The following is a 17,788-nucleotide window of genomic DNA, read 5'->3' on the forward strand; positions in this document are numbered from 1 at the left end:
GGTTGGGTTTGTGACAGTTACTTTTGAAGGCAATGGAAGATGGTTGCTTAAAATCATGAAGTAATTGAAGTTGGACTTTTACATCATTAGAACCTAACACGTTGGTCTATAGGCTAGGTGCTGCCAGTGAAACCAAAGGTCCTGGGTCCGCTCTCTCGTGATGGAGTAGTGGATGTTTACCTCTGAGGAGTCTTATACTAAGACAAATCAGATGTTTAACGCTTCCTGATTTACAATGGTTGCCTAACTAAGGTCAGTTTGTGATGTTTATTGTTGTTACCCTTCATGGAGGAGCATGTGTTGCCTATAATGATTCTCCAATCAACCATGTCCTGGGTTCACTTTTCAAGTTGTTTCCAACTGCTATTCATTTATTTCGTATCTACCTCTAATTCCCGACACAATGTGTTTTTTGGACTGCCTCTCTTCCTTTCACCCTCAGGATTTCAAGTTAGGACATGTCTTGTGATGCCGTTTGATGATTTCCGAAATGTTTGCTCTGTCAGCGTCCAGCATCTCCAAATTTCCTCTTCAGCTGGAGGCTGGTTTGTTCTCTTCCACAGTAGGCTGTTACTGATGATATCTGGTCAACGGATATTGAGTACCCCGTTCAGGCAACCGTTTATACCTTTACTTCTTTTATGATAGTTGTGGTAGTTCTCCAAGTTTCAGCTCCGTGCAGTAAAACTATCTTGAGGTTCTTATTGAAGACTCTGGCTTTGGTTTTGTGTGACAATTGCTTTGAGTCCGATGAGTTCTTCAGCTGTAGGGATGTTGCCCTAGCTTTTCCAATCTGTACCTTCACACCTAAATCTGATCCTCCTTGTTTATTAATGATGCTCCCCAGATGTGGGAAAGTTTCCATCTCTCTTTGAGCTTACTCAACAAGTGTAATTAGTTTGGTGTCCTCTATGTTGTATTACAGGATGAAAGCTGAGCCGATGATATAAACTATTCTATATTATGAGCTTAAATTTATTGATCATTTTGTCATAATATTTGAGTTTGGTCAATTTTAATGTACTAACGTCGTTACAACGTTTAGTGATTTTATTCACAATAATAATAATAGTAATAACAGTAATACAAATTTCATATTTCAAGTAAACATTTATGATCAGAAGGGGTTTTGTGGAGATTTCAGTATTTTTTTCATAGTTGATATCATGAGTCAATTGAAGTTAGACCACAATGGAAAACCTAGAAGCACTGGCCAGCCGTTTCGTCCCATTATGAGACTCCTCAGTGGCAGTGCGCATCCACAGTCCCGCACTCGCTAGATTCGAACCCAGGACCTACCGTCCAGTGCTTCTAGGTTTTCCATGGTGGTTTAGCTTCAATTGACTCATGATTTCAACTATGAAAAATAAACATTTATGATTGAAATACATTTACATGTAAGTATTTTCCAAGACTAGTACTTTTTTCCAGGTTTGGAAGTGAAAATTATTTATGAAAAACTACATTTTCACTCAAAATATTTGAATCTGTAAACACACAATTTTAAAGAAACACTATAGAATATTAGAAGTAGTACAGTACACTGTTTACTACAACTCATAATACCGTGGGTGGAATGAGAATTACCATAATTGTCATACAACTTGATTATTGAAAATGAATCAGAACAAATTACAAGAATATGACTCTTCCGTGCATAAACACACATAATGAATATGCATATGCATGTATCCAAAGCAAGTATTTCCGATGAGTATAACACTATGATCTGAATAATCTGGTTCATGTTTATAATTTATGCATCGTAAAGTAGAAACTGATCATGTTGTTGTTGTCGTTGTGTTTTGTTGACTTGGAAACAAAAAAAAACATATTATGTGAATCAGTGAACTTACCAATAATGATTAAAAAGTTACGATTTTGCAAAATACACCTACTCATCATGTGCGTAATTGAATTTGACATAATGTAATTAATTACAATTATTTCTCTTATTATCGATTTAATCAAAGGGTATATTAATGATTTCCAAAAAAAGAAAACAGAATAAGGAGTAGGCAGCCGTAGGCAATCGTGAATGTGCACTGCTGAGGAGTCCCATAATAGGACAAAACGGTCGTCCAGTGTTTCCAGGTTTTCCATAGTGGTCTAGTTTCAATTGACTCATGATTTCAACTATGAAAATACTGAAATCTCCACAAAACCCCTTCTGAAAAAAAATATTTATCAAGAAAAAAATTAAAACGAGAATTTTTTGTCATGTTTTGAGATCGTTCTAGTCTGACACTGATATATGTGCTTCCTAGATACGAAAGCAACCAACTACTTGAGTCAAAAAACCAAGAATAAGTAGGGAGCTTCTATTGGCTAATCCTAATCTAAATATATGTTCAGACTGATTCATAAATACCTCTCTGTTATTAGAAAAATTGAGACCGAATCTTGATCAGTAGCGTACACCTGTCAACATCTTCAACTTATCATTTGACCTTGAATTGATATGTTCGATTGACCCAGCCTGTCAATAATTTTGATAGGATTTTGTGGGTAATGATTTAATTTTCAGGTTACATTCATCACAAGTTGGCCTTAGTCAGGCTATTATTGAAACTAAGGATTAATGAACAGATGCGTCTTCGGAGCAGTGATACTTCTCAGAAGTGTCCACTCATGACTTCACTAGTGATCGAATTCAGGAGCTTCAGGTCACGCGGTAAATAACTAACCATTGGAACCACCGAGTCAATAGCCAACGGTACAATTCTAACTTCAATCGAACCGTAAAATAGCATTTCGATCATCTAATGCCATTTTTTCACTTTCGACTGACATAGTGATTTGTTCGGCAATCTTATTAGCGGTGTTAGCTAGTCACTTTTCCACATACGATGAAAAATAATCACGAAAATATATTTTTAGTTGGATGGTTTGTGAAAATGAGTCCTATTTAAAGATATTTTTATCATGTATTATCATTACCTAGAGAAATAGCAAATACTAAGTTTGGTGACATAGGGAAAAATCGTTAGGAATGGTGCAGGTTCATTCACGCTCATTCGTCCCTTTGACCTTGGATTTTAAAATTATCTGGTACTTTTCATTACGTTAATTTATTCTTCTTTCTTGAACCACAATTTTTATGCTCAGTGTTTTTCACTACCACTGACAATCAATACTTAAATTACTATTCTGGAATTGTTATAATAATTTCATCTCAGTGTGTTAGTATGATGTGGCGAGTTAGACAAACGAAAACGTGTACCAAATTCTACTGTGCCTGTTATTGAATTAGATTGTATTGGTCAACTGTTTTACTACGAAGTTTAGAACTACTTGCCAATTGATGTCAAATCATGACGAATAAACTGAACACAAACTGAAATGAGCTTCACAAATCACTGACCCAAATAAAAACTATGTGACCACTAGAGATCATTAAATTCCAACTGAATGGCTCATAAATATCTAATTCGTCATAAGTCACTAGTTTAATCTCGTATGAAGTTTTAGGTTTACATTTTTAGACGATATCAGAGTGATTTGAAACACATGTCTGGTGCTTCCTGGTTTTCGGTATTCCACCCAACCAATGAAAAGTATGTATGCACTACCTTGTAAACTAGTGGATTTGTGATCATCTCGTAAACTGAAATGCCCATCTTAAGTTTTCTGGTTTTGAAAAATTGTTCATCTGAGATCAATTTGTGGTAATAAAAACTGTGATCCATATTATTCAACCAAATTTAGCTTTATAAACAAAAGTTCATTTGTCGGTGAAATACACTTCGTACAAAACTTCATATGATTTTTGAAAACCATTAAACTATTCATTTATAAGGAAGTAATTTGTTTTAAATAAATAACCCTTTAAGTATGTATATATTTGTGTGTAAGAAGATCGTAATTTTGATTTAAAATAAAATCAGTCAGTCAATCAGTTACAACATAGGACCAGCCATACATATATGCATTGGTCCAAGTTACCAGACCTCATTAACACAACAAGATGAAAACAGTTGCTTTCAATGGTAGTAAAAAAGACATTTCATATCACGATATGATACAGGGAGAAAGAATTAGTTGGTAGAAATAAAGGTATAAAGTAATTTTGATCTATAGTTTTAAGGGAAGACAAAGAGTGTATACACCTACGCTATTGTGACCGATTCAGTCAGTAAGTTACAACGTAGAACTTCGTACGTACGTACATCAGTTCGAGTTGCAATGCCACATTAACACAGAGATGTGGTTGTCGATTCAAATCCCATAGTCGTAGAAGTAGTAAGAGTATAAGCAGTAGTCGGAAAGATTAGGGTTTGAAGATGTTATTGAAGAAATATAAACCAGTGAAATAAATTTGGAAAGAGAAAAAACATGGAGACATGAAGAATTCGGAAGATTAGAATTTGGGAGAACACAAAGAGTGGATGCACCTTCGCCATTGCAAACGATTTTGAGCTATGTCATTCAAGGTCTCTAACCATCGATTGCTATCATCTCACGGATCCCAACCAGGCAGTCTACACCTACCAACATGGCTCAGTTCAATTGTCAGTGACTCCACGAATTTGTGCCACGTTTTGGTCTGACCAACCCTAGATTTATTCCAACCTACTCCTACACCATAAAACATTGCACGTCGGGGCAGTCAGTGGTTGGGCATACGTAACACGTGTCTCAGACATCTCAAATGACGAAGTTTCACTACTTCATCAATCGATTTGCCATCCTTACCTAGTACCTGTTTCCTAACGACTGCATTACTTACTCGGTGGTCACAGGATATACGAGCAATGCGTCGAAGACACCTATGATCGAATACTTGTAGCCTACGAATATCCTCTACTCTTACCGGCCATGATTCACAACCATGAAGTAGGACGGAACGAACTGCTGCACAGTAAACCCGTCCTTTGGTTGCTAGACGGACATCTCACCTACGCCATAAACGACGCAAGTTGGTGAAAGCTAGTCGAGCCTTCTGTATCCGTGCTGAGATTTCGATTCTGAGCGATATCACCCAGTCTATAACCATTGGTTACGATAAAGTATTATAAATTTATTTTACATAAACATATATTTTTGTTCAATAGTGATTGTAGCCCATAGAATCAAATTTTAAAATTCATTGTAAGTGTAAATCAATTATTCAAAATTTTATAGGTAACATCATAGAAAAATGACCTTAGTTAAACAATCACATGAAGCTAGGAAGTACTTGGATAACTATTTCATTCTACTGTACGACGTTTTAGCAATACATAACCATCAATGTAAAACTATTAGTACAAAGGAAATTATAAATCTAGTCGATCAATTTTTGGCACTTTGAATTTTCATTGGAAACTTTCTTTTAAATTATTGAATCACAACTTATTATTACTATTATTATTATTTAAACACATAAATATTGGTACAAGGAAGCACCAGATACATATGCGCCACACAAATCTCATTCGATTTGTGTGAGGGCTGTGATACTGCCCAGGTGCAAAAACTGAAACAGGTGGTTTTCTTAGGGGGCCACATCCGGAGCCTTTGACCTAAAGGTCTAATCCACAAGGCAGTGGAGCATCGTGAGGAGATGCAGTCCCATGGTAGCCGTTGATCAACAATTGGTTCATACGCTGTTTGTTTCCTCAGGATACTGGAGCCAGCCCATGTGCACCATTGGTTTGGAATGAGGGTTTTCCAACTCCCCTAGGTGGACAATCTAAGTTTATCTAAGTTTATAGTTATTAGATGATAACTTATATTCTAATTGAGTTATATATATATATGTTAAATACACTGTGATTTATTGTTATCCTGAATTTTCACCATTTTAAGTGAGAAAAAATGTCTCATCATTATCATGTTAACAGCTGCTATGTAAAATATTTGTTCTGTACTTTTTTTTTGATACCAACTAGTTTCTCTTTCAAATCTACAATCAGGGAATAAAAACTGATTATATATATATGCAAATATATTTGAATCGACAAATGCATCTCTGTGCTAGTGTGATATGGCAACTCGAACTAATGTACGTACGTACGTATGAAGTTCTACGTTGTGACTGACTGACTGAAATATGTTCCAGTAAGTCAGTCAGTCAATCAAACAATCATCAGCGACGTAGAATATAATATATATACTCATCGGTTCAAGTTGCTATTACCATATTAGTACAGAAAGATAAAATTATTAAAACAAATATTGAAGTAGTCAAATTAGTAACAGTTGTAGTGAAAAAACACTAGGCAATATGTCAAGGAATGGTTTTCACCAGATAACCATTGCAAACCAGGAAGCCTTGGACAACCATTTTGTCTAAGTGTTCATCCATGACCCCTCCAAGTATTGAATCCAGGATCTTCATATATCATAGCGTGCACTTAACATTTAGACCACTGTTTCCTAATTTACGTATGCCTGAACACCGATTACCACGACGCGAAATGCTGACTAGTATTGGCGATGGTTGGAAGAGAGTTAGGGGCGGACAAACTAAAACATGGCATCAGTGCTTGAAGTCACTAACTTCTAGTCTGAGCCATGTTGGTAGATGCAGACTACTTGGTTCGGGTCCGCGCAACCATCGTAACCAATAGTTGGAGACTCTGTGTGACAGCTCAGAATCGATCACAATGGCGTAGGTGTATACACTCTTTATCTTCCCTTAATCCGCGAGATTAAAATTGCTTCATATCTGTCTTTCTTCTTGTACTATATCCTTACATACAACGTATCTTTTATATATTACCACCACTAAATTAACTACTTCTATGAACTTGGTGTTCATCTTGTTGTGCTAACGAGGTATGACAACTTGGACCAATGCATATATGTGCCTGGTCCTACGTTGTAGCTGACTGACTGACTTCCTAATTTCCAATGGTTTCCTTAATTAAGATTATTCCATAATGTCCATTGTAAAATTCTAACACCTCCACAAAACCCTGTAGTAATAAATCATATAATTCAAGAAGAATGAATCAATTTGTAAAATAAGAAACCTAAGATTATTGTAAAATTCATGGTCTGAAGGAAGACATAGAGTGACTACATCTGTATCATTGTATGAACAAGTAGATATAACTCTGTAATTAACTGTGATACAAGTTTCAAGTAGAAAAAGCGCTTGAATTTAGTATATTTTCTATTCATATATTTTTTGATTAAGCAGTGTATTAGTGTCAAGCAAGATATTATTATTATATTTGCCATTCCGATCCACTTCCAATCAGTATCACAATCAGTTCCATTATCACTAAATCAACCTATTGGAGTTCTCCATCACCACTGAAATTTTGTCACTGATCAGTACTACTGGTTATATTTTTGCTGATATAACTTGTCAGTAAATATCATCCAATCATATGATATTATCATTCTTATCTCATATCCACTGATTTCGAACTTTCCAAAAGCCTCATCTATGATTTGTATCAATCAATATTATTTGATTCTACCTGTATAGTCTCTATTGATAGTCAATACGGTGAAAAGATGTTTAAAAAAGAAGGGAAATACCATTACAGCAAACAAAAATAAGAAATGTCAGGTGAAAAGCAATATATATATATATATATATATATATATATATATATATATATATATAAAGTACTATGTAGTTGTGTGGTGCTACTTACGTCAGCAGACATAAGTAGTATGTAACACCAATCAGAAGTGGAATGCCTCGCATTAAAAGGTCGAGAAGATTTAATTGAAGAGAATAGAACTGTAAACAGAGAGCACTTGCAATAACAACAGGAATGGAGGAACAATGAAGTTTGTAAGAGATAACTGATGGGAGATGTACAAATGAAGTATTTAATTTATGGTTTTCGTATTTTACAAAGATATTCTGTAACACTGTATGAACTAATAAATTGGTCTTCCCAGCTGAACTTCTTCGTTCACTACATTTGAGTTGTGGCTAATAGGGGAATCCAGGATTCTCGTTTCATCCTATTTAAAGCTCTTCAGTTTGATATATCTACAACCCAGTTACAAATACACCCTGAACAGGTTGGTGGCCTTCTGGATTCAATAACTCCATAAGTAACACCTCGACTTTTAGAGAGAAAGATATTGGGTTTGAATACTAGCAGAAACGTCGAAACAGGTAGCCTAACATGTCTATTAAATGGAAGGAAGCGCGTGCTTTGGATTTCACAGTTTAACCATAACTAGAAACAATAATGAAGCGATCCTCTCAAAATATACATTTACTGATAAGGACTAATGAGTATTGAGAATGTGAAAAAAACAAATAAATACTCATTAAAGAGTGTATAGGTTTAAGTTCAGTTTATCATTAAAATGTTTACTATAGGTAGGTCAATAGTTAAACAACGGCAAATTAGTTGTTATCACAACAATGTTAATTATAATGTTTTGTTTTATTTTCTTCTTAAGGTTGGTTAAATCAACTTACACTCCTAGTTAATTAGTGATGTAATGTAGGCTTTTAACTCAAATTCTCATTATGAAAAGTAGTTTTTCTAAAAAAAAGGCAAAATATTGGTTCATGTTTAAGTACATTAGGTAATCATTAGGAATGTAATATTTTTTGTTTGTTTTCGGTAATATTCAATGATAGTGCTGGTAGAGTTTTGTAAGTTGGTTTGATCATTCAAACCATCCAGTTCAGTATACGAAACTCTATAAAAATCATTCATCTGAGCTAAAACTCACCATTTTTCTGGTTAGCATTTTTGTTGGCGAGTTAGTTTTCTACGGGGTGAGGTTGCTAACTCTATGCTTAACCCTCCTCCTTTACCCGAGCTTGAGACCTGAAGTAACTCTAGAAGAGCTACAGGCGGAGGTCAAAGTACACATTCCGCCGGGAAATAGAAGCAGATATGAAAAGGATGAATAACAGCTGGAAAGAACTGGAAAGGATTATCCAGCACAGAGTCGAATGGAGAATGCTGGTGGGCGGCCTATGCTCCTCCACGAGGGGTAACAAGCATAACTCAAAAATCACCATCTCAGTGATGGAATTTTGTACTGTATATAGTTTTCTCATAATATAAAGTTTATTTCTAAAACCACATAAATTCTTACAGATTGGGGAGTAGTAGTTAAGTTTCTAATGTGAGGGAGGGTTTAGTCTTTATACTTTCTGGAAGAGATTATTTTTCTTAAAGTAACACGAAAAAGCTTTACTGTACTTTTTAATTTCTTATTAGTTCGGTAGTTGATATATACGTTTATTATTATCAGAAGGGGTTTTTGTGGAGATTTAGTATTTTCATAGTTGTAAGCATGAGTCAATTGAAGCTAGGGATGCCGGCTCAGTGGTCTATCGGTTAAATACTCTGGCGTGAGACTGGTAGGTCCTGGGTTCGAATCTCGCGAATCGAGGTCGTGGATGCACACTGCTGAGAAGCCCCATAATAGAACGAAACGGCCATCCAGTGCTTCCAGGTTTTCCTTGGTGGTCTAGCTTCAATTCACTCACTCTTTCAACTATAAATATACGTTTATGGTTATAACATTTAAATGTATCATTTCAAAATCTACCGGTCTTACACTTCTTTACTGATGATGCACTAGAAATAATTAAATTATTATTTTCAAACCAATGGAAAGTAAGTATTATTTAGGAAAAGAAATTGAACCAATCAACTAATTGCAAAAATATAAATTTGGTTGCAAAAATTATTTCAGTTAACCAATCAAAAGAGAACATAAATTAGTGGGATTAAATTAAATCATATCCACATGTATATGGACATATAAGATTTTTGGAATTTGTTCATTTTAGATAGATTAATCAAGATAAGGAAACTTTTATTTAATCAATAAGAATTTAATCAGGTAGAATTGATCAATCATAAACAGTGTCAACATATTTACTTAGTATTGTTTGTTTGGATCTTCCCATTGATGTTCATAGGACTGCAACTGATCAGTCTCTAATTGGCATATGTGCATACTGTGCGTATCGCCTCAATATAACCTAACTTCACCCCATTGCACTTGAACGTGAGTAATTTCAAACTACCTAGTAATACCGTGGGAATACATGTATTAGACATTGGTCATTTAGTAAATTCTGCTATTGTCTTCCGACTTTTATGTTACGTAGAAGATTCCACTTAACATCTTAACTTCAGTTAATGCATACAAAAGATTGTGTTATTCACCTGGGACATTTATGCTTACTAAATTCCTGATGATCTTCTCCTCCTCCATTTTTCTTCTCTCATCTTCAAACGATGTTTTTGAAAACTCTTATTTCTTGTTTGGGCGAGACTATAATTTATGGACTACCTTTGAACGAATCTCAAGTGACCTTGAGAAACGTTAGTCAATCAATAAACATTCAGCATAGAGTAAAAATATATTATACAAAACCAAATAATTAAAGTGGATATACTACTTTTTTGGCGGCCTGCTTAAACATCTGGGCTACCTGTTTCCCGTCATCTATATATTTCAACAAGTTATCTAATATTGTCTCTTTTAATACATCATTATGGATATTTGTTGGGGATGTCAAATCCCCAGAACTTACTTGGTAAATGGCTTAGTTTTGTAATTTTATTTTGAAAATTTGAATTTAGCTGTTTTCGCGCCAAACGCGCTCTTTTTACCTTCACGTCATATTTCCCACTTGTAAACTACCTTAGACGCTATTGGTCCATTGTTTCTTTGTGTGTGCTATTTACTAATGATGCTCAAGGACAAATTGTTGCTGTATAAATGCGCTTGACTTTTTCCCTTATTCGATTGCTTGTACTCAGCTGCTTACGGAATACATATATATTCCCCTACTTGCCTTGGACTTCTTCATCTAGTTAGCTGGGTCTGGGTCGCGTCAGTATAGCTAGTTATCGGTCTCTGGTCACGTGTCTTTGTTCCGTTCGCTACTAGTGAATTCGTAACGCTTCAGATATATCAATATTAAGCACACAACCTATTTCGGTGCGTTTCTGAAAACTGTACAACCTTTCGCTGTAAAGGTTACAAAAGGCCTAATCAGAGATGTCGTGTTTGCTGGGAACATGCAGCAAAAAGAATATACATTATTCATATGTCGATTGACTGAACTGCTGACATCCAACTGGCGATCACTGAATGTTTATCATCAGGAGCAACGAAGAAATAAGAAACGTAAACATGTTGAAATACTTTATGCTGAAAATTCGATTTTGTACCAAATAATATAATATTGAATAAAGCTAATAATAATAATAATAATACTTTTATATGGTCCAAAAACTTGTCAAGGTTACGAAAACGTTCAAAGGTTTTAAAATCGTAATGCATAAGGTAGATGAAGTCATCCATATGGCTCTATAATAGTTGGTCTCTGCAGCCATGATAATTTCCCAAAAACCCTCTCAGCCTCAACCACATAGCTTCATTATTGTTAACGTGTACTCCGGTTGACTAAGTTTATCATTTTTATTATGGGTATGTCCCCACAACACTCATACCACTGAACAGCCGAAGCTTCAGTAACATCTGCGATTTTTACAGTCGATGTCACTGGTGATTTTATTATGCAGTTATTATAATATTCGTTATTCTCAATCTGGATCGAGCGATAAAGCTTCCTATTCTATCAAACGTCTTCATTCAACGTATATTACATTGAAGGACAACATCACGGTAGTCTGCACAACGTCTACAAGTCACTTAATTACCACAATCACAAATAAAGGAAATTCTTAGTAGTCTCATTTGTTGTAGCCGCTTAGTTGTCAAGTCTTCTCTATAATTCTCTATGAACCGATCGTACATGAGCATCAGGTACTGAAATCGGCGCCGTGACCTTGAAATCCCTCAAAAGCTTCTGATTGGCTCGTCCACAAATTATAGTCTCGCCTTTATTTGTTCGATTCTTGGTCATAATAATGCGATTACTATTTATTTTAGTTAAAAATTATAATTTCTAGTTTATAGTTATCACTACAATATAGTTTTATTATTATTTTAATATTATTCAATAAGAATAACTGAACTATTTAACTGATCAGGTCAAAATGTTGATCTATTTTGCTTTATAGGCATAAACTACACTACCTGAATGGATTACAGCGTTCATTTGAATAATTTACATTTTCAATAGTTAACTAACAATCATATGTTGAGTATGATCCTATTGTTACGATAATATAAACATACATATATACATATATTCAATCACTTATATCTATTATCAATGTCATACTCATTTGATTTACATGAAAGTATTTACGGTTCTGAACCTTATAATACAACCCATTTTAAAATCCCATCTAATCAAACAACAACAACAACTACTACTACAAAAAAACATAAACAAAATGGTTATGTTAAACAATTTCTACAACAAAATGGTATGAGAAAAACAAAAAAAAGTAGTCCATTAATATCAGTGAATGGTACTGGTGGAGGAATAGGTGAACAAAGATTTGATGCAAATTTTAAAGTATTATTACTTGGTAATTCTGGTGTAGGAAAAACATCAATAATTAGAGCACTTGTTGGTGAAACATTTTATCAGACTACTATTTCAACAATTGGTAAGTCAGATCAATCTTGTTTTTTTCTTCATTCATTCATTCATTTAGAAATTGTATATGAACTATGAATGTACTGATAGGGTCACAGATGATTGAAGTAAAACTCTAGATATTGGTCGAGAAAAAGTGACAAATACTAAGGTCTTGAAATCGTATTAGTGGTTACTATTAGTTGGTCAATTTATTTGTAAATGTTTGACTCTTTTCAAAGGTCAAATACTGTTCAAATAACTCAGTAGAAGTGCATCTGATTGTCATACTGAATGATAATGATTCGAGTCACACGAGGAGCATCAGCATCATGTAGATTTCAAACATTACCTTGTCAATAAGTACCAACTAGCATGAAATGTAGACCCATGACTTTCTGCCAATTACTTTCAATCACTTAAAATCAAATAAAGTGTATCATGATATTGAGGTAACGAGACCAGTTTTAACATTACATCGTGATAAACCAATGGCCAATGGCTAAATAACGACGACCTTAACTTTGTTTTACGTTGTCATCAGTTAACGTTTACCAAACTGTTTTATTATTTATCAAAGGGGGTTTTGTGGAGAATTTAGTATTTTCACAGTTGAGAAATCATGAGTCAGTTGAAGCTGGCCCACCATCGAAAACCTGGTTAAGGGCTTCGGCTCGAGACTGGTAGGTCCTGGGTTCGAATCTCGCGGGTGCGGGATCGTGGATGCGCACTACTGAGGAGTCCCATAATAGGACGAAACGGCCGTCCAGTGCTTCCAGGTTTTCCATAGTGGTCTAGCTTCAATTGACTCATGATTTCCAACTGTGTTTTTATTATTATAAATAAAAATAATATATTTGTAATATTAAGTCAAACCTTGGTAGTAATACCTAAGTTTTATTATTAGTACCATAGTTTTTATAGTTTTAATCACAATTTAATCTTAGCTAGACAACTGTTGTAAATCAGGAGGCACTGGATGTGCTTTAAACTATGTAAATTCTACAATCTACACAAAACTTGTACTGATAACTAATCATGTGTTCAGTAGTGACCAGTTTCAAGATGCAGTGCATAGAGTCCAAGTAAGAAACCATGGCTAGTGCACTTCAACCATTTTAAGTGTGAGACGGTTATCCACTTCAGACAATCAAATATGGCAAGTCAGTATCATGAACTGATTAAAGTTAGATATATACAGTCAGTCAATCAGTCAGTCAGAACGTAGAACTTTGTACGTACGTACATCAGTTCGAGTTGCAATGCCACATTAACACAGAGATGCGGTTGTCGATTCAAATCCCATAGTCGTAGAAGTAGTAAGAGTATAAGCAGTAGTCGGAAAGATTAGGGTTTGAAGATGTTATTGAAGAAGTATAATCCAGTGAAATAAATTTGGAAAGAGAAAAAACATGGAGACATGAAGAATCCAGAAGATTAGAATTTGGTAGAACACAAAGAGTGGATGCACCTTCGCCATTGCAAACGATTTTGAGCTATGTCATTCAAGGTCTCTAACCATCGATTGCTATTATCTCTCGAGTCCCAACCAGGTAGTCTACACCTACCAACATGGCTCAGTCCACATGTCAGTGACTTCACGAATTTGTGCCACGTTTTGGTCTAACCGACCCTAGATTTATTCCAACCTACTCCTACACCATAAAGCATTGCTCGTCGGGGCAGTCAGTGGTTGGGCATACGTAACACGTGTCCCAGACATCTCAACTGATCAAGTTTATATACTTCATCAATCGATTTGCCATCTTTACCTAGTACCCGTTTCCTAACGACTGCATTACTTACTCGGTGGTCACAGGATATACGAGCAATGCGTCGAAGACACCTATGATCGAATACTTGTAGCCTACGAATATCCTCTACTCTTACCGGCCATGATTCACAGCCATGAAGTAGGACGGAACGAACTGCTGCACAGTAAACCCATCCTTTGGTTGCTAGATGGACATCTCACCTACGCCATAAATGACGCAAGTTGGTGAAAGCTAGTCGAGCCTTCTGTATCCGTGCTGAGATTTCGTCACACACCGGACCACAAGGGCTGATGAGACTACCAAGATAAGTGAAGCGGTGAACACGCTCAACTACTTCACCCCTTATCATTAGTTCAGGTGCCGGTACAACCCAATCCTGAAGTAACATTTTGCACTTCGAGGGAGAGAATCGCATTCCGAACATGCCTGCATAGTTGCTTATAGTGGTCAGAAGACTCTGCATTTTGTAAGCGTCGTCACCAAATAAAACTATGTAGTCGGCGTATTCTAAGCCAACAAGTGAGCCTCCAGGTAAAAGTTCAACTCCAGGAGATTGAGATGATGAAAGTGTTATTTCTAATAGCACGTCAACGACAAAGTTAAACAAGAATGGGGAGAGTGGTCAGCACTGACGAACACCACTTGAGGTAACCACTTCTAATGACAGTTCGCCATAGGCTCCAACTCGACCAGTTGTGTTCGAGTAGAGAGCTTTTATTAGGTTAATGTACTTCTTTGGTACTCCTTTCAGTGCAAACACTGCCACAGAACCTCACGATCAACAGAGTCAAATGATTCCTTAAGGTCCATAAATACTACGATTGTGGGGTGTTTGAATGTATGTTTATGTTCTAGGACCTGACGTAATGTGAATATCTAGTCTATACAACCACGTCCAGTTCGAAAACCAGCCTGGTTTTTACTAGTCTGCTCTTCACGAGCTTTGGTTAGGCGTCCAAGTATTATTGAAGGTAATATTTTAGACACTATATTAGTCAGATATATACACCTTTGAATGTTGGCTCACTAGTTTAGGGATTAAGTATTAATGAGCAAAAATGTAGGTCCTGAACTCAATCCTTTGACGTGAGGTCGTTGGTGAGAACTCCTGAAGAGAACCATATTAGGACAAAAGAGTTTTTCATAGAATCTTTGCTCTCAACAGTTCTCTAGCTAAGATCATCTCGTGATTTAAACTATAAAAATTCTACAATCTTCACAAAACCCTGTACCATTAATTCTATAATACATCAAAAGATTTAGACTCCTTAGAGACAATGAAACAAACTAGAACAGTTCTATTAACATTTTGATCCTCTAACTTCAAATAGAATCGTCAAATTGACATTCTCAATAAGCTATTCTAATGAATACTAGCCTCTTATAGATCAGCTGTAATAACATACTGTCCATTATGGTATCACTGAAAAGTTTACAAAACAGATTTTGAATCTAAAAAGTTTTCAGTGAATTAATCATTTAGTTTATTTTGTGCATAAAACAAACTGCTAAATCAGCTGATTTCATTTTGTTTGTTTGTTTTTCTTAGTATAAAGTACAAGGTATAAATTTTGGTATTGACTTTTTTCTTTTCATACTGGACAATTGATAATCAAAATTTTTTTTGGACTGATTATATAAGAATTATTTATTAATCATAAGCAAAGATGGATAATGGCTAACAGTGGAATCCAGGACGCGCGTTTCGTCCTATTTCGGACTCGTCAGCTGGATGTACCTGCATCTTGGAGTTGATGTTCACCCTGGGACTCGAACCCAGTACCATTCGCTTCAAACGCCATCATGTTATTCACTTAGCTACTGAGTCCTGATAGCCACTTGCTTGTGCAATGGGGTACCTTTCGCTTCAATTACATTTTGCTTCCACTGTCACACAACAAAAACATTTCTATGCACTGTTTTTTGCTCAAACAGATACACTTAAATTCATAATATACTGATTAAAAACTGAAATAATACTACCGTGAATTACATCTTCATTAATCCAAATGGTACAGGGAATGATATCAATGTATAAATCGGTAAAACAATACACTGCTTCTCTTACTCATACTCAACAATGTCATAATGAGACTATTTGTAACAGATGATAACTACGAATATTTATTTATTGAATTTATTTATTTAAGCGCATAAACATTGGTACAAGGAGGCACCAAATACATATGCGCCACATAAACCATTCGATTTGTGTGAGGGCTAGGACACTGGCTGTGTGCCCAAACTGAAGTGGGTGGTTTTCGTAGGGGAGGGCACATCCAGAGCATTTGATCTGAAGGTCTTATCCACAAGGCAGTGGAGCAACATCAGGAGTTACAGTTCCATGGTACCTGGTGACCAACGATTGGTTCATACGCCATTTGCTTCCCCATGATCCTGAAGCCCATATGCACCATGGGTTCGGAACCAGGGTTTTTCAAATCCCCTATGTGAATTCCCCGTACCTATCAACTCGGTTCAAACGTCGGACATTTGCCCTTCATCCTCCCAATTTCGTAAACAATACTCTCACCTCGAGAAGGCAGTGAGTATGAATTCTTTGGCAGTGGTTGCATGCATGTGGCTATTTGATAGCATTTCGAGAGGGAGAGCTGACTCTCCCCACTCTAGGGCGTGCCGGGGCATTCCATGGTCTTTTTTATGAACTCATTCCCTCCAATATCATAAATTGACTGGAGTGAGAACTGTGGATCATTGGGTTTTAACCAATTCGTATAAAAGTAACACATTTTCACAAGAACTGAGTGTTTTAGATCACATCTCCGGTAATTTCAAGAGAAAAAAAGTACTGACAAACTTGATTGAAACAATTGTCTCTTATGATGATGATGATGATGATGATTTATCAAATCACCACGAATATTCAATATTGGTCAGAAGCAGTTGAAGAAATTTGTTAACATAGAAGAGAAACTTTATCTTTAAGTTTTTCAAATTTCATAATCATTTATATTTTTGCTTGTTGATTTAAGGTATTGACTTGATTAAACGAATATTCACAGTTGAAAATCATCGTGTACAATTAGAAGTATGGTAAGTTCTATATCGTGTATTTTCCATATTATACAAACTATATATAATAAGAAGTTGTAATGTTTTTCGAGTGAAAACAAATGCTTAGATCTGGTTAACTCGACAGTTATACCTAGATAGAACGTTTTTCTTTATATGTGAGTTGTTTTCATGATAACACCTTGTTTTTTGTTTTAATCATGGATAACCTGAGATAGATGTGTGGAGATCATGATATAAGTATAGTGTAGGGGTGAGCTTGAGGGACCCTTAAAATGACCGCGTAATTTTCAATACATTTCTTAAGCTAATCAATAGAGTTCATACAAATCAAAATTATTTAGCTAAAAGGGAGATGAAATCTGTTGGAGTTTGGTTGTTTTCGCAATGTTTATAATCAGTTTTCTGATTTTAATATTGTGGGAATATGGATGAATGTGGATTTATTCACACTAATGGTTTCTTTCTGAATCTTTCTCACAGTTGGTGGGGAAGATTCGTATCTCAGGTGGATGATTTTGATGGAGTTTTGTTCTCTGAGCTG

The 17,788-nt window shown here is 35.6% G+C and overlaps 1 protein-coding gene across 2 annotated transcripts in view; it reads left to right on the forward strand.

The window, feature by feature from the left end:
• The window catches only part of Smp_063070.1 (putative rabb and C), a gene marked incomplete at its 5' end in the record, with an annotated part of 52,185 nt that overhangs the window by 14,304 nt on the left and 20,093 nt on the right, over window positions 1–17,788 (forward strand). Inside the window, 2 exons of one of the 2 annotated variants that reach the window (XM_018798334.1) lie at window positions 11,970–12,467; window positions 17,205–17,265. In XM_018798334.1, coding sequence (XP_018653287.1) covers window positions 12,125–12,467; window positions 17,205–17,265 — 404 coding nt within the window. Of the gene's footprint in view, window positions 1–11,969; window positions 12,468–17,204; window positions 17,266–17,788 lie in introns of those variants that run through there. The other variant, XM_018798335.1, reaches the window with a different exon arrangement.

Source organism: Schistosoma mansoni, chromosome 6 (genome assembly GCF_000237925.1).
Source record: "Schistosoma mansoni strain Puerto Rico chromosome 6, complete genome".
Taxonomy (NCBI): Eukaryota; Metazoa; Platyhelminthes; class Trematoda; order Strigeidida; family Schistosomatidae; genus Schistosoma; species Schistosoma mansoni.